Source organism: Haliotis rubra, unplaced genomic scaffold (assembly GCF_003918875.1).
Source record: "Haliotis rubra isolate DU_JTF1 unplaced genomic scaffold, ASM391887v1 Scf156, whole genome shotgun sequence".
Lineage (NCBI taxonomy): Eukaryota > Metazoa > Mollusca > Gastropoda > Lepetellida > Haliotidae > Haliotis > Haliotis rubra.
The window spans coordinates 1,631,853-1,656,285 of record NW_025765514.1 but is presented as its reverse complement, the minus strand read 5'-3'; the positions used below and the strand labels follow the sequence as shown (position 1 = coordinate 1,656,285).

Genomic DNA, 24,433 nt, shown 5'->3' with positions numbered 1-24,433 from the left:
AATGTTCCTTATATACTATTGTTGACAACAGAACGTTCCTTGGATGATATTGTTGACAACGGAATATTCGATTGGTGATGCTCCTTACATTTTATAAATGCGACAGAATGTTCTAGATAAGATAAGGACTGCATGATCCGTGTGTTCTATAGATGCTGATAGAACATTCAAACTATTCTAAAGATCTAAGGATCACGCCTGAATGACCCATGTATTCTGTAGTCGACAATATAAAGCTCAAAATAGTCTATATTTGATAATTAAGCATTATGCATTATTTAATTCATAAATATAATTAAAATTGAATGTCATATGTAAACAGCTGCTGATTACAGAACGCACCTGTTTATTCCACCTTGTTGCTAAAGGTATGGATCACTCTGGTTCGATAATTCCAGTGGGTCGAAATGCATACATATATTATAAGAGTGTAGTCAGAAGTCTCGCTATATTCTATAGATGGTTATATCAAATAGATAACTAATGTTCTGGTTTGACTGAAGTCGGCTCGTAAAATTAGTTTCTGTTGTGTTACCATGTTTCTAATTGTCCAGAGGCGTCATGCATGTACGAGTGTCGCCGGGGACGTAATGTAATAATAATGAGATGTTGAGACAGTCGTCACTGTCGGTGTCTTCCCAGTACAAACTCTCTCAGCTTCAATCACGCAGTAATGATTCTCACCAAATGCTTGCATGCCATGTAACAATGCAACAATAGCATCTGAGAATGTTTGCTATGTCACCATAGACTAGAGTTGTGTCAGACCCACAGGTGTTTTTGCCTTGCTGGTTGCGAGGGTTTGGATGAAACGGTCCACACAATGCGGTGATCAAGGTAGCATTCTGTCACAGTAATTCAGTTCCAGGGGGCTATTAGTGTCTGCAGACAAGTGTTGTTTATCAACGCTCTGCCCTTGTGTTTATGTACGTACACAAGAATACCGAGAGCACTTACGTGCCAGTGGCGAGTGCCTCTCAATACCTGCATTAAAAACAGACTTTGAATTTCGATGCCTTTAACCTGATATATGTCTGCATTACTTTCATTCGAACGTCTTTCTAAAAATGAAGTGCTCTTGTGTGGCAGTGTTTGAAGTGTTTAAGTTTATTCACTCCCTTCGCGTGAAAGCCTTTCAAACGGACTGAGTACATCCAAGCAAATACAGCCCTCCGTTCACAAGAAAGTCCTTCAATACGGAGGACCAGGCACCCCCGCCCCTCTCACATGAACCTCTTTAAAACGGATCAGGCACATCCGCCCCTCTCACATGAACCTCTTTAATGTGAACCAGGCATCTCCGCTCCTCACTCATGAACCTCTGTGAAACGGACCAGGCACCTCCGCTCCTCACTCACGAACCTCTGTGAAACGGACCAGGCACCTCCGCTCCTCACTCATGAACCTCTGTGAAACGGACAAGGCACCTCCGCTCCTCACTCATGAACCTCTGTGGAACGGACCAGGCACCTCCGCTCCTCACTCATGAACCTCTGATTCAGGCACCTCCGACAAGGTACTGTAGTCACCCACATATGTAATTCTTTACAGCAGGCAGACGCCTTCAGGTTATGACGAAGTCAGGTTACAAACAATGTCAAATATAATTATTGTTTGTAGAACAGATAAAAGTATGACAAAACACTTAATGCATCCTCAAATTTTATTGCCATTTTATGGCTCAAGATAAAAAAGCTCAAAAGGTAGAATAAAAATCTGATTATAATGATCATGTACTGAAAACTGATCAAAAACAGTATTGATCTTGAGATCATTTCCCATGCTGAGTTACTTGAACACAAAGATCGATAATGATTGATTGGCTGACATCAGGGGGACAATCAGAAGGTCGCCACTACCCCTCTCAAGACAGGACATACCCAGGGGCAGTACAGGACCCGCTGGGGTCAGGACAGGACATTCCCAGGGGCAGTACAGGACCCGCTGGGGTCAGGACATGACATACCCAGGGGCAGTACAGGACCCGCTGGGGTCAGGACAGGACATACCCAGGGGCAGTACAGGACCCGCTGGGGTCAGGACAGGACGCCCGTTAGGGTCAGTACAGGACGCCCGTCAGGGTCAGTACAGGACGCCCGTCAGGGTTGGACACGACGCCAGTTAGGGTTTAGACAGGACGTTTGCTAGGGTCAAGACAGGACACCCGCAGGGTTGGACACGACGCCAGTTAGGATTTGGAAAGGACGTTTGCTAGGGTCAGGACAGGACGCCCGCAGGGTCAGTACAGGGCGTCTGCTAGGATCAGGAAGATGACCTGCACTAGGGTCAGGACAAGTGACCCGATGAGGTCGGGACATTGAGCAAGACAAGACATTGATGACGCCAATGCATGGACGTCCCTGTATGTACTTATCCACGTGACATATTTGCTCAACCATATGCTCGAGTATGGCGTCGCCAGGTTCTCCGAACACGGAGGATACTGTTAACGACAAATGACTGTATAATTAATACCTAACAAGATACTGAGCTTATCTCCTTCATACAGTTAGATATATCGTATGTTCCTTGAATTGTCAGTAAGAGGTTGTTTTTTCTCCTCATTAAGACGTGTCAACCTCCCGGCGCGTCACTACAAATCAAACACAGTGACGTGAGAAGACAGGGTTCCACGTTCCGAGGAATATATAAGCGCTGGAATAATTTCACATAAGGAACTATTTAGAGTAAAACTAAACCAATTTATCGACGATGTTTCTATTCATCGTATTCTTAAACAAGTTACTTGGCGCAATACTGGGGGTGAGGTTCAAGTTGGCGAAAGGTGAATAACAGGTTTGTCAGATCTGCCAGGCAGCCATTGGTGAGACGACAGCAGCGTGACGTCGCCCTTTTCATCTTGTTAGGGGTAGTGGCATCCATCAGGAGGTAGATGAGGCTAACACTGTAAGACGTTACAGTTGACTATATGCCGGACACGTGGCGTTACTTGTCATGTGACACGTAGCTTATAATAGCCATGACACGTACTGACTATATCACGTTACTAGCCATAGGACACGTAGCGTTAATGGTCACAGGACAAGTAAACGTAATAGTCACGAAACATTCTGACTACGTTACTAGTCAGTAGATCGGTAGCGTTACTAGTCACGAAACGGTCTGACTACTTGACGTTACTAATCACATGACACGTAACCTTACTAGTCACGAAGCGTAACTGACTACTTGACGTTACTAATCACATGACACGTAACCTTACTAGTCACGAAGCGTAACTGGTCACAGACACGTAGCGTCAGTATTGACGACTATGTGACGTTACGAGTAACATGGCAAACTAGTCAAAGGAAACGTAGCGTTACTAGTTATGACGTTATCACTACATGGCTTTTCCAGCTGCATGATGGGTAATGACAGAAAGATGATGAGAATCACATGACACTCGGTGGGTTCACACCGTTTCTAGCTGCATTGCTCGTGAAGTACCTACAAGACTCGACTAGTCATGTGACGCGTAATGACACATAGTTACTAGTCTCAGGACAAGGGACGTCATGGCGTTACTTGTCACATAACACGTAGCGCTACTAGTCCAATAACGCAGTAAAACAAGGCTTGTCATAGTATATCTGGACACATGACACGTAGCTCTACCCGTCGAATGACACGTAGTGACGACATGACGCTTCTAGTCGCGTGATCAACGTAACGTCAGTGTTACATGACACGTAGCATAACAAGCAGTGACCTCGTTTTACCAAGTAGCTGCATGACACGTGGTGACTGTATGACATCATGTAATGACTTCATCTCAATTAAAAACTTCGTGTTAATTACTGACGTCATTGTGAAGGAAATGGTCAGATCTATAAAACATTCGGATATATTACACCTGGTATACCACATCATCAAAGTATGTGAATACCGAATGAAACAAACACCTCACACCGACCTCTACGCGCAGTGTGACACTCAGATGCCATGAGGAATTAATCAAATGTTTCTCAAACAAATTTGACCTTGTGACATCACCAGGCTATAAAACAATGACAAATATACTTCTTTATATATAATTATTTTTCCGCAGACAATGTTGATATTATCTCGAACGCTCTTGATATATTCAGGAAAACACATTAACATATCTTGCATTTTTATGCAAAGCAATCTGTCTGGCCTACAAGCAGTACCAGTGTTTCTAACATCACTACCCTAGAAATGTACTACGCTATAATTAGATATAGATGTCTGTACAATATGTTCTATATACTCCCAGTCGATTACCAATAAAGACAACAAACAACAGTTTATAAATCCAGTTTAAAGCCCTATTCTAGTGTTTGTGAAAAGGTAGAAGAATTTAAAGAGCAGCAGTTGGCCTGTACGTGGCACAATATACACATGGATATTGTTAAATCATTTTGCTTTATTCAAAAAGACATTTTTGTGGAATTATCAAATTTACGGAAATTGTCCACATCATTACGGCTTCATGACCGATGGTTTTATTTTCTCGTTCTGTAACGTGGAGACGTTGTACATATATAACTCTTGCTACAAAAATCAGAGAATGGTTTCAACGTTTGGCTGTGGTCAAATATCAAACATAATACAAATTGCTGTTGACTGTCACATATTTCTAACTGTCGCCGCAAAGGGACTTATTTAGTAAGTTGTTGGTAAATTGTGTCTCTGTTGATACATGTATATATTTTTTCGATATTTCGATAATCGAATCACGCATAGACTTAAAAACATGCCATTTATGATTCCAATTTAAACTTTAACAATATAACGAATTGTCCATTTGAAAGTCAAGTCATATTTGTACAGAACGGTCCATACTAAGAATATTTCCGTATATACACTTTAAGAGACAGTTGTAACAATCAGTATATATTACATACATCTGAACAATCAGACAAAACCTCCATATATATAATACATCGAATTGTTACATATATCATATTCATGATATCTGCACAAATGGTTTATATTTTGTATTAAATGAAGTCATAAATGTCAGGCTTTGGACAGCGTGTATTTTGTCATATTTTCGGGAAGAGGAAAACGACGACGTCTTGTTTGTCCATACATGAGATACGTCGTTGTTGATCAAATGTTTCTTGTTGAAGGGTACGTTGCCAAGGCTACAAGAATACCCAGCAACTACATCCCATACAGGCAGTGACACGGGAGGCCCGAAGCTGCATCATCAGATGAACTTTCTGTCAGGGGTGAAGGTTGTCTTTGACACAAGGAGATGATGACACGTGACATATGACTGACCAATGAGCGATGAGTGAATAGATCCACGTGAGCTTATTGATTGGTGCTACTGGGCAAAGAGGTCAGGGTGGTGGATTGTCCACCTTGGTCATGTGACACAGCTGCGCATGCTCAGTAAGTACAGCTAGTAGTCTGGTCCGCTCTTTGCCTAGTTCGGATATTTCTGAGCGTAGGCTGTCGTTACTGGATTCGAGACGATGGGTCTCCTGAAAGAGTAAATTCGTCGCTTAGTGAGTGAGTGAGTGAGTGAGTTGGGTTTAATGCCAAATTAAACAGAATGTGTTCCATCACGGCGTGTCCGCTAAATATTGCGGGAGGCCCAAGCTGAGACCGCCTTTTGACGTCACTAGCTGGATGTGTGCCAAGATATTGGTGCCGACACACCGGGAACAATAATCAGGTCAAATCTCGGGTTCGAACCCACGATTATATCATTCTAGGCGTCATTGCCGCTGTGTTCTCGACCCTGAAACAAGAATCCTGAAATGAAACAGCTACCGCTTTGAGTACGCATATTCTCCCTGTCTCCAGGAGGAATGTACACGATACGTTAAGAAGACGTTAAGAGATACGAAACAAGGCCGTCGGGTTCGTAAGGACAGAAAACCCATAAACCCAGTCGAAGGAGACTTGTCTGTATCAAGCCAAAATACAACACATCTCCAAGAGCACTTCACATGTCTACATAGCGTACTTTATGTATGATATATTACCCTTCACGAAAATGTATACCTTTTTAAAACATCTATAATCTAATAACAAATAATGGGGGACCAATTTTTGCTAACAATTTCGCTTTCAGTTTTTGAAAGCGTTTTTGTTCGCGAGCTGGGGGAGGGGTTGAAAACATTACCACAAGAATGTTAATATACCTGCATGAGAATGTCCGTTTTGTTTCTCTTCTTTTCACGGAATTTGCGAGCTGCTCGTCGATTCTGCTCCCTACGCCTGTCTAACTTGGCCAGCTCCTCGGGGCGGGGCTGCAGAGAAACAGGGCGTGGTTGGACAGTGGCTTACAACATCCGGGTTAATCATCAATAAATATTATACATAATACTGTAAACATCAACAGAAACAATACAGTCGACATGCGACATCGTTATATTTTAGATGGACCAAGCACATTCTACTAAGGTCTTGATATTACAATCTTGATGTCTTTCAGACAATATAATCTGAATACTAACACATAGAGAATACTAAACGCTGTCCAGTGTAATACCATATTTATGAAACGAGTGAATGGTTTGATACCAATACCATTCACGAGTTTCATAAATATGGCATTACACGGGACATAGTTTAGTATTTTATTTATTACTCACCCAACATTAGCAAAATAATATCGAGCAAAGTACTTCTTTCCTAAGAATTCAACGAGTGTGATGACTCTCAGCTTCCCGCGAGTCAAGCAAGGTCTAATACTATTGTGACAGAGGTATTAGCATTGTGACGCCATAACTGTAAACCAGTTTTACGTCATACGTATAGTACGGCACCACGTGATGTTATTACACAATGTGTAATAACATTGTAAAATTATTAAACGGTGATATCTTCAACGGGTGAGTAATAAATTCAACTAACGTTGTGTTGAACTTTATGTGTCGTTTTTCGAACTTATGTTTGTCTCGAAGTAAAGATTGGTCCCTGTGTTTTCCTTCTTTAATCATCATTCAGCGTTCGTCACGAAGTAAAAGATTGGTCCCTGTATTTTCCTTCTTTAGTCATCATTTAGCGTTTGTCTCGAAATTCGGATAACTTGATGTATTCGATGTCAAAACGATAAATTAATATAATCTGATAATAAAAATCAGAACATTTAAACATTAACACAAAATGTCCGAATATTACAATCCTTGATCGTACAGTTAATGTCGTGTCAAGAAATGTACAGTTTTCTCGGGAAAACCGTGCGAGACATCAACGAGATTGAATAAATAATTACTGTTATATAAGTATTTACTCGAAATGAAAACTGGATATAGTTAAATTCAGAGTATTTAATTCACGCGAACAAACACATAGAAACAACTATAAAATACAAATATGATTAACGTCATGATTGAAAGAATAAAATAGACGGAATCACGAAATATAGATACAATTTTCCTAAAACCTTGCAAACAAATATTTATCACATCATCAAAGCATATTACTGCCTCATAGACATAATTAATGCAAAATTAGTATTTTAATAGTAAAAGAATGATAACTATAAAATAGGAAAAACTGAATGTTGAAGAAACATATTTGAAACATGAAGAAAATTATGATACTTCATGGATAACCACTTCTCTATTATATTATGATGGAATGTTTCGGTATAGATTCCTATACCGGTGTCAAACAGATCATATTTGAAACATTTCTAACGAACTAATGACATTGTATACAAACTAACAAGCAAACTGCACTTAAAATCATGTTTTTCATGCATTGGTAGTCCAAGGAATGGCTGAGTAGGTGTCGGTATACCCCCGCGGCGGTGTATCGGGTGGGTAACAGTACTTACACGCACTGGGCCGTCAGTTAGACCAGCCATGCGACTATAGAAAGCTTCCAGTGATGCCAAATGTGTCACTGGATACATCAGATATGGGGAGAGCGGCAGATTGTTTACTACAAGTTTGGAATTGCTACAAACAAGCTTGCCAAAAGGAGATTCCAGAAAACATGCCATTATTTTTTCATTATTCGCTCTGGCTGATGTCGAGGCATTAAAAACCACTGACTGACTGCGCCACGGTAACTGGCGGTTGTTTCGTTGCTAGCGCTGTACAGTAGTTGTATGGAGTAATTGAAAACACCAAGAGGTCCTGGTTTTGCCATTTATATTCTAAGCCGACAGAAACGTAACCAAAGTAAACCTAACTCAAGGTTAAAGACAAGGTAAAATGAAAACAGTTCTTAAATGGCACCAAATAATAACACTAACGCCAGTCGAACACTCCCGGGTGTAATGAAAAGAGATGATAAAAATATTACACTATAAGCAATATACTATTTTGAAAATGATTATTATCATTGTTGTTATTGATTATGGTTATGATTAAAAGATTAAAATAAATGAAACAAGCAAGAGTTTTCAATAGAAATATATAAATCCCATAATTATCCGTTTTGATGGTGACATTGCCCCGCAGCGCAGTAATACCGTTTAAAATGACGTATTACAATACGTCTGGCGCTCGGTCAAACGCAATACGATTTTCACTAAGTGCGGATAATGTTTCTCGATAATACAACAAAATTAAAGGTTCAAATTAATCAATGGGTACGTAGTTTGGGATGTACAAGACAATATAGCTATGGATTGTCAAAGTATTTGAATCAATGCTGGAAAAAATGGGGGCTATATTGTGTCTGTGTACGTCGGTTCGGTTGTCTGGTTCGTTAGTTGCTATGCTCAACATGTTAGTTATGTCGCTGTTGGTATCGACTAGCGAGGGGCGGGGCTTGTCTCGGCATCAGGGGCGGTGAATATATAAAGATTCCAAAACACTGAGTCCAGTTGTGAAATAAATGTACTAAACGCAATTTATTTAATGATAACGACTAAATGTTGCAACCAATTACACTGGCGTGAACATAACTGTTATTCGTTAATTAATCGTGAAACAATTATCAGGATCGATCTCTGTTATAGTTTATCAAAATATTAAGGAAATATGTCACACGAACATGAATTGTTGATAACAAAGTGAGTGAGTGAGTTAAAATTTAACGTCACCTCGACAATATTTCAGCCATATAGTGACGAGATAACAAAATAGATAAGTAAAATGGTACGTATGGGTCATGTAACTACATATTTATATATACAGACTATATAGACACACAATGCACGCCATTGTAAAGCAATGGTCTGTCTTATACTAAAACATTTCATGACGAAGTGTCACAGGATGGAAAATATATGCTAATCGGTCTTACACAAATGCAATATGTTTAAAACAGCTGGTTTAAACAGTACGTAAAATAGATAAGCTGAATAAGAATAACTTTTTTTCGAATTTCCGGGGAAACAAATTAAATAGTTATGAAAAATATATGAAAGCATCACTGAAAAATCAGGAATGGAGTACTACGCAAAAGAATAACTTTTTTTCGATTTTCCGGGAAAACAAATTAAATAGTTATGAAAAATATATGAAAGCATCACTGAAAAAAAATCTGACACTGGAAGATCAGGAATGGAGTACTGTTTATGACACCAGTTGTTATTTTGCACAATAAATCTTTTGTTAAAATTTGAAACTAAACGATTCATTATAACGCACAGATGTTGTTTATTGTGTTCGTGTTAAGATTGTTCTGATAACATTGTTCACATTGCTACTTGTACCAAGGAGGAAATGCAGACTACATAAGATGACACGTGGTGGTTGAAACAGGATACAGGAAGTGGTCTCTTCCTCTACTGTAACGCTTTTGTTGAGGACAAGTTGGAGCACACGGGCAACGTGCATATTCTTTGATATAACAGACATGAGATATCACTTTACATTCACCGCCGTATATAGTTGAATCAAAATGGTTATATTTATCAAAAGTGATATATTTATACATGTATTTCCACATGACGGTTTGAATGCCAGTTAATGATTTTTAAAAATATTTTCATATTGAATATTGTCGACAATGGACAGACCTCATAATACTCAAAAAATAAAATGTATATTAACTACGGAACAATGAAAGTTTTAACAATGGAGGAGAGTGAGAAAACTCAAATCAAATGTTTCTATGATTTTTAAGATAAGTCCGATCAATTTTCGAAAGTAACAATGAATAATATATGTGTTCATGTTACTGGTACAGCATTATATATATTATTCCTGAAATGAACGTTATATATTACTGGTGTACACTCATCATCATCATCATCATCATTATCATCATCACAGCAATCAGGGGGGCATGAAATAATTAATGCATAGTAACGTTTAGACGGAGATCTACCTGGCCTCAGTATTTGATTACTTTGTTTATGTTCATAATCATTTTCTGAAAATAAACAAGTCCAATCTCAAGAGAAACTCGGTGAAATCAAAATAACTGTACCGTTATAAGTCTTGTATTTAAAAAAAAACTTGCTTGTGTCAAATACCCGCAATTCTTGGAAGTGTAAAGGTTTAATGTTCTATTACACAACACATGTATTATCTATTACAGAACACATGTATTATCTATTTTCATAGTTAATATTCTGGCAGTGGCCAACTCGTCTCCTCTTCGCGACACAATGTAAGGATGCAATATATTGTGTTGTGCCGCAGCGATCTGGTATTTATTGAATCTGTTGTAATTATTTACTCAATATCGTCTTCGGAGATTTCAAACAGCGCGATGCGACACTGCTCAAAGATGGTTGATCAAACGTATAACATTCAAGGTATCAGTAAAGCTTTAAAAGTTTATAGGCAAACATGTGGTATACATTTAAAATTAGTGAAAATAATGATGCCAAATTTAATTTTTCAGGTCAACAATTGACTTTCCTTTGCATGTATTTGTGACGAATGCCGTCGGTGGGACATGATATGGAAACAACTGGTAGCATTACTGTTAAATAGTGATCCATCCATGCGTATGAACACGTCTGAAATAATAAAAGACTGTTAACTGTTAACAAATTAATTATTATGGAAAGGGTTCGGTCGCTTTTTTTTATGCACACGCCCCTCTTGGTCTCCCATATCGACCGAGAGCCTAATTTATTTCAAAGAGAAGGTTGTAGTCAAGCTATTCTATCACCTGTTTAGCAAAAATGTAGATATCACCAATAAGCCTGTTCATCCCGCCGTGAATACAAACACAGATGATATTATAACTTAAATCAAATCCCAACGATTAAAAAACACCCATCATTGCAAACTGTGTCTTCATTAGAAAACTGGCAGTATGTGTCACGGAGAGTCTAAGACACCTCAGACACCCCAGTCTTGTCAGTCCTAAGACACACACGTGAAACCAGTATGTATTCCATGGCCCGACAGATTATACTTAGAAAGTTCATCATAATGGTTGGCTGGTTTGCCGTTAACGCCACATTGAGCAATATTCCAGCTACATAGCGGCGGTCTGTAAATAATCGAATCTGGATCAGACAATCCAGTGATCAACAGCATGAACATCGATTGGGATACGATGACATGTGTCAACCTGACCACCCGTTCCCGTTAGACGCCACTTACGACAAGCCTGGATTGCTGAAGACCAATTATAACCCGGATCTCCTCAGGTTCATCATAACGAACATAGGCGGATCCGTGTGTGTGCCCCCCTCCTCATCCTGAAAGTTTATTAAATGATCCATTTAAACTTGGGTGAAAAACTATTCTCAATAGTGTGCATCCCCCTTATCTCAAAAAGCTGTATCCGCCCCTGATGACTACAATATATTATGAAGAAAGAAACATTGAAACATTCCAAACTAAGCTGTGTGGATACTTTCCATTTTGTCGTCGTGACCAGCTGAGACTACTTAGTACGTTTGTCCCGGCATGAGATGCTGAAAGCATCTATGTACCTATTCGAACCCATGTCCCACTTGCTACGACTTTCACACAACTCTTCGCACTGATAATTTGATAATTAACACGCAAGCGCTTCGCCAATGTCCTTGACATAGACACAATAATTGTATGGTTTAAAGTCGCCAATATTTTAGCCAAGGACGCCAGTATTGGTACAAGCAGTGACGTTCACGATGAGTGAGTGAGTGAGTTTAGTTTTACGCCGCACGCAGCAATATCCCAGGTATATGGCGGCGGTCTGTAAATAATCCAGTCTGGACCAGTCAATCCAGTGATCAACAGCATCGAAACGCAATCGGGATACGATGGCATGTGTCAACCAAGTCAACAAACCTGAATACCCGATCCCGTTAGTCGCCTCTTGCGACAAGCATGGATTACTGAAGATCAATTCTAACCCGGATCTTTACGGGTAGACGTTCACGGAATATAGTTTATTCCTGCTGTGTAAGGCTACCCTAGACCGTTGTGCAGTATGTTAATCCAAACACTTGCATGATACTTGACGTGTAATCATGCTCATCCAAACTGTATTTAACATTCAGAAAAACACACATACTTTTGCTTGTTAATGTTTATCCTTCATAATGAGCAGAAATGATAGCCCGTGTTCTGCAAGTTTTCTGCGTTTTACACCGATATCCTGAATTTATGAAAGACACAGAACGTTGTCCTAATCTGTGGTGGTATAGCGTTAACTCCATGACCTTGCTCCAATCTACAGCCTAGGTCAAAAACAATGGCCTTGCTCCAATCTACAGTCTAGGTAAAAAACAATGGCATTGCTCCAATCTACAGTCTAGGTAAAAAACAATGGCCTTGCTCCAATCTACACTCTAGGTAAAAAACAATGGCCTTGCTCCAATCTACACTCTAGGTAAAAAACAATGGCCTTGCTCCAATATACAGTCTAGGTAAAAAACAATGGCCTTGCTCCAATCTACACTCTAGGTAAAAAACAATGGCCTTGCTCCAATCTCAAAAACAATCTACACTCTAGGTAAAAACAATGGCCTTGCTCCAATCTACAGTCTAGGTAAAAAAAAACAATGGCCTTGCTCCAATCTACACTCTAGTTAAAAACAATGGCCTTGCTCCAATCTAGAGTCTAGGTATATGGCCTTTGTCTAATCTAGAGTCTAGGTATAAAAAACAATGGCCTTGCTCCAATCTACAGTCTAGGAAAAAATCAATGGCCTTGCTCCAATCTACAGTCTAGGTAAAAAACAATGGCGTTGCTCCAATCTACAGCCTAGGTAAAAAACAATGGCCTTGCTCCAGTCTACAGTCTAGGTCAAAAACATATTATTAGCGCTATGTGAGAAACAGAGACAGCGTGTTCTGTATTGAAGGTAATCAGTATCATGAAATAATCATCATAATAGTTGAGATAACTGGTTCAACAGACATTGAAGTACATGCATCAAATTCGCCGGGACTGCCAATTGTCTCGAGCCAAGCACCTCTTTAAGAGTCTATATACTTACAAGTATGGGCCTCTGGTTCAAGTCTCGCGTCACCTTGACATCAATGTAGGTCGGATGGTGGTGTGGATTCACTGTTACATACAGGCGACGGGAAATATATTGATTCAACTGATATATTTACATACGCATGACACCGGCTGTGTGCCTGTTTGCAAGGCGGAAGTAGAGTTTAATGTCTCATATGCACGACTTCACATGATTGATAACGATTTGTATCGATATTTAACTGCGATTTACACGATCACATTAACACTGTTCGCTGATTAAGTTCACGATCCTAAACTATGTCAATGTCAACTTCCACTGAATAAGACGCCCGTGGGGTGTTTGTGAACAGACACAGGTAGACGGCATTGTAATGCAAAACCCAACATACGTTTGAAAGATCAATATATGGTGTACTTTTACCTCAGATAGTCTCAAATGACATTCAACTGGAAAAGGTGAAAAAAGCAAAGGTCGCGCTAGTTCCCGTTCGCTGTTCTATACCCACAATGCAATCTGAATAATCCTAAAACGCAACTACTGTTTGGCGTGTCTGATTAAAGAGACACTGTGATTTACTCTGGATTTGCTGTTCGGATTAAGGAGGTTTTACTGTATAAACCTCTGGATTCTGGTATATGACAGTCATTTAATAAGTGTTCTAAGAATGAAGGGTTAATATTCATGTCTTTGAAAACATACCAAGAAAGTTTCATTCAGAATGTTGCCACCTTGAATACAATTGAACGTTTAGACTGAGACGGTATACAGATTGTATACTTATAGCAACAGATGTGGAACAAGTGCCAATACAAGCACAATGGACTTGTAACATACTTTTGTGCATCACACACAGCCCGTTAACAAGGAAATTATGTTATGAAATCAGAAATACACAAATTTCCCTGAATTTAACGAACTAATTTCCCTGTGTATAAAGGGGGCAGTCGAATCGAATTTATTGGAAATATTAAGGGATGGCATCGACTCGTGTAAGAACAATGTCTACGGGCCATCTACCCGTCTCTTGCAACCATGGGCAACCCACTGCCGACTTGGCTATCGGAGGAAGACTTCACTTCGTGATCGCATTGCAACTCGTAAAAAATACACACTTTTCTGACACTTTGCAGCTACACAGGAAATGCAGAAGGCCCTCGCACGCCATGCTTCCTGTACGTACAACCGATGGATAACCAGCCAACGTCGTTACTCTCAGGTCAGTGAGAGGTTTAACCTATACCATCAGATGCAGTGTTCAACATGTTTCCAATAGCGCACCATCTGATAGCTCCGCTCACTGTCAGAGTCTACGTGCGACATCGTGAACAATACATTCTATCTATAAAGGTAATGATATCGTGTAAACAGAAGGTATTAGACAAAACCCCTATTGAGTGACCTTATTTCTGTTCTTCATGACGCGAGACGGACACGCATGTCGACAAGCTCCTTGCAGCTCTTCAACTCTCTACTTTATTATACTTGGGCTCTGAGGCTCAGATATCCTTTCTCCACACTCCAGCAAACTTAATAGTTATTTAATTGAGGATTTAACAGGCATTTACTATTTTGTGTGCCCTGTTTCTTCACACAAGATCATGCATCACAAAATACACTTCTAACCGCATGGCTTGATCCGTTGTATGTACGTTTTAACACTATGTTTACACGTCGTATGGCTTTTAGTTTTACACTTGAAGAGATACCGGTCACATGGCCACAAAATGGACGTTTATTGTTGCACGCGACACACCCTGACATTCTTACGTTCTGTAACGAGCCCCGATTTCTTGAAATGACGTCAACACTTTTCAACCACTTCCGCATTCAAGGGAAAACCCCTGGAAATTCATAGGCACGAATGAATGTAGAAGTGATGCTTGCGATCATTCAAAAACTATAACCCTGACTCAGCTGTTTGAGTACACTGGGAATAGTCAGAATGTTTGACCGTATGCCCCTGATCGAATCCCGATATGACCGATTCCAGGGACCAAAACCAAACATACACCTCCAAACTACAGACTCGGCCAAAGCCTGTGTTTTCAGTGACAATTCACGATATTCTAGATCAGTCTAAGAATTAACTTCAGTATCTATTCGACACATATATAATCTTAGAACGATCGTTTTAGGTTCATTGACAACTTTGGAACTTTCTGTCACTTTGATCGTGTCGGTGGCCATTTTGACGATCTCTACTTGGAGGATATACATTGCGAACACTGTGATACATCTATACACTGTAACCAAACTATAAAAGTTGTTACAGAGACGTATTTAAAGAAAATATGCACTCACGTCATCTCTCGATACTATTTTCCACCATACAGTTGATCGTTATACGGCAATCAGTGTAAAACATGAAGTGACAACTACTGAACGAAATCGTGGTTCCATTCATCATTCGAGGTACACAATAGCCACATCTTAGAACCAAGAACTACCTTCACATTGTGTGAGTTCATCCCAAACTCCAATAAGTACTCCCAATGATCTCGCACTGAAGTCAGTTCGTTAACTTACAGACGGGATGAAGTAAAAGAGAAGTAAACGCCATTGACCAAGAGGATTTCAAAAGTGAAACATACAACTTTATGGATGACAACTCCTTGTTAATTACATTTAGCTGACAACTTCTTGTCATCCATAATGTTGTATGTTTCATTTTTGACTCACCAACTTCCAGAATGCCGCTCAAACATGAGGATTTCATTGAACACTTTAACTAAATATATTACGAGATGGGGGGTCAACAAAGATCCTATTCAATAAACTGTTTTAAGCTGACGCGTTGGTTAATTATTTTAGGTATATTTTCAAAACGTGATAATAAATAGCAAAATAACTATTATAAAAGTCTCTCATTCTCTCTCCCACTCGCTCGCTCTCTATATCTCGTACACACGCACTCGCACACGCACATGTAGACTAATGCTTAGTCTCTGAATATATATAATTTTGATAGTAACAAACAAGCCCATTTAAATTGAAAAGGAGCCCTAGGGAGACCAAAGATTCAGAACCTGAGGAAATCTAGACTTGCTTTACTTAGGACTTTAGCACTGCAGAGAGGGCTAGGCAGTAGGGGAAATAATGTGGTTCAGGGACTGTGAGACAGACTAACGCACATGCACAACAGGCCCGAGGAGTGACAAACACTTACTTAAAAGTTAAACCAAATAAATTCACTTACGCTATCTCACAGGACTTGCGTACTTACTCCACATAATTCTTATCTGGTTTATGCATTCTACTATGTCGATAATGCATGACCTGTCGTTGCTAGACGAGCTGCTCGGTTTTTTGGGACAGTCTGCAAAAGCTATAGACACAGAGTATCTTGTCATTTAACCAAAATCTCGTGTACATTGTATGTAGGTTTATCTAGTATTGTTTAGAATAATTATCTTGTAATCCGAGAGTAGATTTCAGGCCAAGGTTGGAATATAGTTCTGCAAATTGGACACTGCATACATGTACCGCTATATTAGGTTATTTCATGGAAATGTTTCCAGGAAAATAAGTCCTGTTAGATGTCGTGTACGCGGATCCTGTTTCTTCGAAGACAATGTATAATGTGCTTTCAGAACAGGATGCCGAAACGTGACAGTCTCTATTTCCATATTTTCAAAGAAAAATTGTTTTTCCTGTTTAGAATCGTCCCGACATACATTGAACGAAGACTGTCACCAGTTATTACTGAGATATTCGGTCCAACAACAAGCGGTATATTATATTCCTGAGTAAGTAATTATATATACAATAGTCGCAGATGCATATTATTCAAATTGTATGCATGAATTGTTTTAATCAAGACAGGAAAAATCGGTAGCAGTGGATAAGCACAGCTTCCTTCTACCTTATTGTATGGGGTTATCCGAAACGGGAAGGCGCAATATATTATCATATATATATATAGAGTAATACAAAACGTTACGATTTTTGTGGTACATGTTTAGTGCAGCTTGTTCGTGTCCTCATACAGCATAAACTTTACGTTCATAACCATGACAACATCAACATAAATTATTTTTTTAAATATTATGATAACAACGACCTGAACAGTCTGCACCTTGGGGCTTAATCTTTGTGTAGTTAAGTAAAACGTAGTGTCCTGGATTAGGAATAATTACAATGATACCTATTCGCTATTTTTTTAAGAATATTGTATATATTTTTGTCGCCATTGTCTCAGTCATCTATACGAGTAAATGTATAGCCTCTCTCAGTGAACAGGTCGCCGCGATATGTATAACATTTCGGCGTTGATAGATTCAGAACAAACGTTTAGCATCCGAGTTGTGTTCTATGCCAAGAAATGCAAGCTTCTTTTTCGTTATGTTCATGGAAGTATGTAACACTTTTTCCTGCAAAACCACCTCATTATGTCTTTCTCTTCCATCGAGATTTCAGGTAAAAACGTTTCCATGACAATTATTTATGTTTTTGTTTGATCGGGAGCAGCATCGTCTGATGCTTGAGTCGTGTTTCTTTGGATTACACTTGCGACGTCCCGTCGCGGCGCCGATCCCGAATTCCTTTAGACAACAGCCCAGACAGGTGAAATACATGCGGGTGGTGAAATTATGAAGCTATAGGGAACCGATTTACAATTGCTGAAGGATACGTAGCGGGGGGTCCTGACGACCCGGATTTCTTGTTTACATGTACCGCTTTTTGGGATGGTTTTCTAACTTCCTTTAAGACTTCTAAAGACTAACTGAATTTAAAAGTTTTTCGGTAGTTTCAGATAAAGATTCTGACATCTTTCGTTTGATTTACCTGGTAAATACTGGGACAGAAGTTTCTATTTCTTTTGAGTGCTATGATAACTACGCTGATATGATTTTAGGGTGTTTTTTAAAATATTTTTTAGTATTTCTTGTTTAGGTTTGTTTTGTTTGTTGTTTAATGTGGCACCCAGCACTATATTCCAGCTATATGACGGTCTTTTGTGGGGGGTGGGGGTGTTGGAGTTTGGAGTTTTTTCGTTTGTTTTCGTTTGTTTTGAGATCTTTTTTTACGGCCGAGCTCAGCAATGATCCAGCTTTATCACGGAAATCAGTTAAAGAACGAATCTCGCACTTTTAAGTAACAATGTGCATTCCAATAGTGTTTTAATTTTAGAGCTGCATTAATGCTGTATGCACCTCCAGAATATGTCATAAAATATGTAATAAAAGTATGTATAGCACGAGTGTAGTATTTGAAAAATAATATAACCCCAAATAACCAAAATCACATTTAAGGGAAATCTAGTTTTGAAAAAATATGTCATGATAGTTTGAATTAAAATACACAGATATCTGAACAATCGTGCATTTTGCGACAGTGTCATTGTAATTTCAGACTGATAAAGCTGTTTCAAGGTCTCGCTCGCCGACACCCAGCCACATAATTCCTGACCCAGTTTCAGCCAATGAAACCTTTTTGTTGAAATTGACCCGCTGCGATTGGTTGTAAGGAAATCACGCGCCCAGGGAGTGCACGGTCACGCCAAGGTCAACAGAAATGACCATTGGTCATCGCGTCTGGAAAGAATTCTTTCGGACAATTGGAAAAAAATAAGGATGGGCAAACTGTGGGATATTTCAAACTGTTCAGGGTTTCGAATTTCTGCTGAAATAGTTGTAAGTTTTGCTTGGCAAGATCGTTCTGTCCCGTTCGTTTGGTTTGGTAAGGATTTCAACAGAACTGAAAGCAAAAATTCCTCACGTCTATTCAGTACATCAATGAAAATATAAGAAAATAATTTAAATCTTTCTTAATATGCAAAAATTTCTTACATCTAAATATCCCCAACTTATGTTGTACGAAAATATAAAATGTATTTCATCAACACTTTTGAGAGGACGAAACTGACTTGAGATAACGAAACTGACCTAACACATTTTATTTGAAATATGAATTAACGAAAATATCACCATGAATGATCTAAATATCTTCTATTGGTATGTGTTTGATCACAATGTCAATGCTTGACTAGCCAGAACGTCTTTAACAAGAAGGACGCAAAGCATTCATAGTCATAATGCTTCAAACGTATCTATTATACTATACCAGAAAGAAAAATCTTGACACATAACAAATTATTCTGAACTCTTTTCAATATTGAGTAAAATAATTTAAGAATAAACTGCAAATAACGATATGCGGCATTTAAAACAAAATGGTCGGCACAACAGATTTCCTTTAAGCCGGAACCTACATGAGAAGGTTTATCTTTGATGTATATATATATCTATATCATTGAAACTTAACATATATCAATATATTTCTGGAAGAGAATAACTAATATATTTATGTTATATCCCGCTTTCCCATTAACCGTTATGTGAGAATAGCATAAACGTTTATAATGTACGTTGTAATATTCACCTACCTATATTGTTTCATATTTAATATAATGCTCACGGCCATGATGCTAAATTATTAAATGATATTATAAGGTGAAACACATTCGTTCCTCGTTCTACAAACTACAATAAATGTCAAACACTTTTGTCTGTAACACCTTAAGGAAATGACTTGAAAATACAGTTTGTCTTTAAATGGGGATTTTCCCATCCATATTGAGAAATGAACAAACGGTAAAATTAATATGAGTTCTAGTCAAGTAATATTTATAATGACAACCTCTGGTTGCTTATCTCATTAACAGAATCGTCAATTTCATCTTCGGAATACATCTCAGAACGGCATTTGTACAAATATAAACGACAAAGGCATTTACTTAATGATAAGAAATATAAAAACAGAGTCGATTGCATGTGCTATCCCGACTAAATCGTTAGCATGAATTCATCATACTATCAAGCAATGATAATTCCATGAGGCCGCAACAAGATGGGCTCATCCAGCCCCATCGGTGGCACCAAACAGGAAAATAATGTACATATATGAGTATGAAGTAAAGGAATTATTTCAGAAACGAAAAACAACTATTTCCAAAACAGTGTGAGAATATTTCCATCTGTGCCGGTGTATAGTACTTCTGTTCCTTATTCGAATAAATATATACACATATCGTTGTAATGCTCATCAAATATTCGCCATGAACAGAGGGCGGGTAAAATGATAATTTATGCACGCGCTAGCGTACATTAAGACATGCCGTAAATATTAAACAACAACAACGTGTGCAGCTAGTTCTAATTATATAATTCAATATGGAATACAAGCGCAGCAATGACTGAAAAAACAAGTACGTATTGTTTCCATAAAACCTCTCTCGACTATAGCGCCATCAAAGGTTAATTCAATTGACTCAGGTACAGGTGAAAAGTAAGAAATAAATCACAACTGCTCTATTGTCAGTTGTCTCTGAACAAACATCAGTTCCAAATATCTGAAATGGTACAAGGATCTCAATAGTAAATGATCCAGTAACTCTGTAACGCATTACACTGAGGTGACTACGGAAAGCTTCATCGGTTACGTAATGAAGCGCTTTCATAAACATAATCTATGCTAACTCGTCAAAGCTTCAAGTATCTTATAAAATTGCATGACAATGTCATTGAATCATCTAATTTGAAATAATACAACTCATTTTCCTAAAAAAAATGAAACAAAACATCTAACCTTTAGTCGTTAGCGTTCTAAAGACATAATGAAGTGTTTACTTGCTTGTCACATCCAAGTAACCAATAGCCGAGGGTGACGCATGGGGGAGGCAGCTTGAGGATCATGGAAGACGCAATTCGATGCCGTCCCGACACATACATGTTTACATTTCGATCATGTAAAAAGTTGTTGTCATCACAAAAATACACTTTGTGTGCACCATCCTTTATATTTCCTGTTTGTAAAACCCGGTGATGGTGATAATCACTATGAACCCTACCGACGCAGTTTCTACCAACGGGTTGTTGGGATTGGTAAAATCTGGCGGGTTAATTATGGGGAAAGGGCGCGAGATGCCATCTTTGACCCATCCCATACCTCTGAAATAGGTGGTATAAGGGTTATTAACCCAGATTTTGCAGACATTTGCTTTGTGTTATCAAATCGCAGCGGAACATAATACAACTAAGTTCCAAAACAAGGTTGAAAAGTTTAATATTTATGCAACAACAAACAACGATTTCAATGGTTGATATAACTGCAAATAGTTTGAGTGCACATTCTGATAAAGCACATGCAAAAATGTTATAAGGTTAACAATGATTTTGCAAAAAAATATTGCAAACATTTTTCGTTAATATCCATGCTATGTATGTAAGAAAGGGAATGACATTTTTTCTGAACATGGAATAACACGTGGGCATCAAAAATGTTAACGAATATTTCAATAAGAGCGAAGTAAATTTATCAAAGGTGTGAAAATGTCTGATTTTCTGTCTGTACCTCGTCTTTGGTGGGCGCCGTGAACTCGACCATGAGCTCGTCTTTCCCTTCAGAGAGGCGGCGACTTTGTATTCGGCATCGTAGTTCTTCCTTCAAAAGGGGAGTGAGACGCCCGCTCTCTAGGGCGGCATAAGTCGCCTTGACCAGTGTCAGGTCGTCCAAGTCGCTCAGCTCCTGCATAAATGCTGCCGTGGTCAACGACGTTGACTCGTGCACGTCCACACTGCTCGCCATCGTCATGGCAGACACGCTTTTACTACGATCAGCTGGGGGCAAGACGTGTTGTGGTATTTCTCAGCTCGAGCCTCGAAGCAAATGGTTTCAGCGGAAAATAAACGAAATAATTCGAAATTCAGCTGCGAAAAATTTCTTTTCCTTAAAATATTGATTGTTGGCTATTTATCAACGATAATGTATCCTTTTTGGTAAGTTTGAAATTAATATTTAATCAGAATAAAGCAAAGTTCAAGATAATGCCTTCTAAGGTGACGTCACCAGTCCGAATTAGATAGAGCTATTTTTAGATTCCAAACAATAACATTTTGCCTTGCTCGCGTTGTGCTAAAAGAATGACATCACTATCTCCTCAATCGGAAATAAATTAATTCCTCGTGGTCGACGCGAGCCTAAACACTTCGATGACCATTCCGGCTTTGCGACACCGTGGCGACGATGTAGGGGAGACAACTGAACTGACACTGTAGGCCGTTCCCCACCTCACTACTTCTGTTGACAATATGCCAAGTACTTCTTTATGACCCATGAATTGATCGAAACTAGTAAATATGCACGCCATATTGTTGGAATGATGCCAACCTTGCAATGAAATTAGACCCCTAATTTGACAATCGCCTACTAATGGTATTATTTTATTCCACTTAAACTTTTCCTACAGCCAGTCTGAGCATTGAGCAATATAGCCTGACTTTTGCCCGTCTCCGTGGGACTATGCTTTACTGAGGTATACATCAAATGTACTTGTCTAGACGTTTAATAACCTCTATATACACTGAGCAGTACGGCGCTCTCATTATTTCTCATAGAGAGGTCAATTAGAAAGTACATCAACTTCTTTGTAGAACGATCCATAACACAACGCATTGACTCATTTCATACAAACGATTAGGCTAAACAGCCGACTTACCGGCAAATCAGATCAGCGAGAAGCCCGCGGAGCGCCAAGTACAACGTTCCCAGCCCCGTCGTCCATACCTCGACCCCTGCACCACAAATAGACCTGTCTGCTTTTTTTGTCTGCCATGGAAAAAAACGGTATCCACATGTTGAAAGGCACTGCTTTAGCCGTCGTCCGAGCCGTATACCTCTATCCGGAATGACAGAACGACAGACACTGAATGAAAGAGAGAAGGAGGGGGCGTATAGTGGACAGGAGACCAGTCGGCGTTACCGGTGAAGGAAGTATTGCGTGTAGGATGGGCAGTATTTACGAGGAGTGGTACTTGCACTAGCGAGCGCTGACTCATACTGTCTTCTGGAAACAAGGAACCACATTGCCGCCAATATACCAGCCAGCATTCCCCTAAGTCCCTGACAGCTGTGTACGTCTGGTCGCATTACGTAGTGAATGTGTATGCTCAGGATCCGGATTACGAAGGGCTGGGGACTTCTCCATATGCCGTCGTCGGCAGCGACAGTGCTTCATGATTCGATTATACTATATTGCGTGCTTCGATCGTGTTATATCATCAGCTGTGATCTGTCTTATAGTATTCTCTGCAGCACCTGTGTCTATACCGTTGGAGACAATGGTATGTTAAGAAAGGTACCAGGATTTTTAAAGTTTTGTAATCTGGTTGTCAGTGAGTTTGCGGTTAGTATTTGACAGCCATCATAGGCAGGCGTAATTATCGCAGTAGTCAGCAAGTGCGGCCGTATTGATCAATGAAATGTGTGTCATGTATATACAGTGGGCCCGACTAACAGCAATGACACAGCACTCTCACACAGGGCAAGTATTACATCGGTAGACAATTTTTTTTCCAAGACGAAAGTAAATTTCCTTGTTTTTTCGCGGTCTAGGTTTTTTGTCTGTTTTATGAGTGGAGATACGCGCGTGTGTTGTCGTTAGCGAGAGAGCGCGAGAGGTGGCTATTTATACTAGGATACATAACAAGACTCAACATGTTGCCGTGGTGCTCGGCCATCGACAGACGCCCAGTATAGATCATCACGTCATTCAAGGGAAGTAACTCGCGTTACGTACAGCTGGAAGATCTCGTCAAGGGAGCATCTCAAAGATAGCTTAGAATGACTCATCCCTTCATTTAGACACCAGAGGCAAGCTTCCGTGGCCAGTATCGACCTAACTCTTGTTTGACGCGATCGGGATTACTCGCGTCCACACAAACACCATTTATTCAAGTGTCGAGAGAAATATTAAAACCTCACTTACAATTCTGTCAATTAACACCTAAGTACCTGTATATTTAGTTTCAAATGCGACTATAATTCTATCCGATGTTTATACGAACCCTGAGAGGTTATATTTATGGTGCTGACGATCAGCAGTAATGCTATCGCAGTGACCTTGCTTTCAATACCAAATGTACCCAGTTATTTATACATTAATTTTACATACAACTCATACTCATAGTGTTTCAAAAGTCATATCACCAGAATCTTCTCAAAATAAAAAATCATCAAAACATATTTACCCTAACAATGTTATAAACACTTGCATTTATATATTTAATTCTAAAAATATATTTATTGACATTTTTAATATTTACATTATTTCATTGTAATTAAACGGAATTATAGTCCTATATAGATGAATTCCGTCGCCAAATA

General features: G+C 39.2%; 1 protein-coding gene across 2 annotated transcripts; it reads right to left on the bottom strand.

The window, feature by feature from the left end:
- Positions 1-1,649: 1,649 nt before the first annotated feature.
- Positions 1,650-22,469, bottom strand: LOC124270966. Of its 2 annotated transcripts, XR_006896912.1 has the most exons (4): positions 21,623-22,469; positions 6,126-6,233; positions 3,219-5,459; positions 1,650-3,160 (listed from the first exon to the last, which is right to left on the bottom strand). XR_006896912.1 is itself a non-coding variant. In XM_046706038.1 (3 exons), the coding sequence occupies exons 1-3, from the start codon at positions 21,860-21,862 to the stop codon at positions 5,316-5,318; spliced, it is 492 nt and encodes a 163-aa protein (XP_046561994.1). In that variant the 5' UTR covers positions 21,863-22,469; the 3' UTR covers positions 1,650-5,315. The 2 variants fall into 2 exon arrangements, 1 of the variants encoding a protein (XP_046561994.1); XM_046706038.1 differs by having other exon boundaries at positions 1,650-5,459.
- Positions 22,470-24,433: the final 1,964 nt, after the last annotated feature.

Bases quoted from the DNA above. Each gene is read 5' to 3' on its own strand.
- LOC124270966 (XM_046706038.1), bottom strand. From the start codon at position 21,862: ATGACGATGGCGAGCAGTGTGGACGTGCACGAGTCAACGTCGTTGACC. The intron at 6,234-21,622 runs GTACAGACAGAA...GTTTCTCTGCAG, and splicing joins CGGCGCCCACCAAAGACGAG to CCCCGCCCCGAGGAGCTGGC. The intron at 5,460-6,125 runs GTATATTAACAT...TTACTCTTTCAG, and splicing joins AAACGGACATTCTCATGCAG to GAGACCCATCGTCTCGAATC.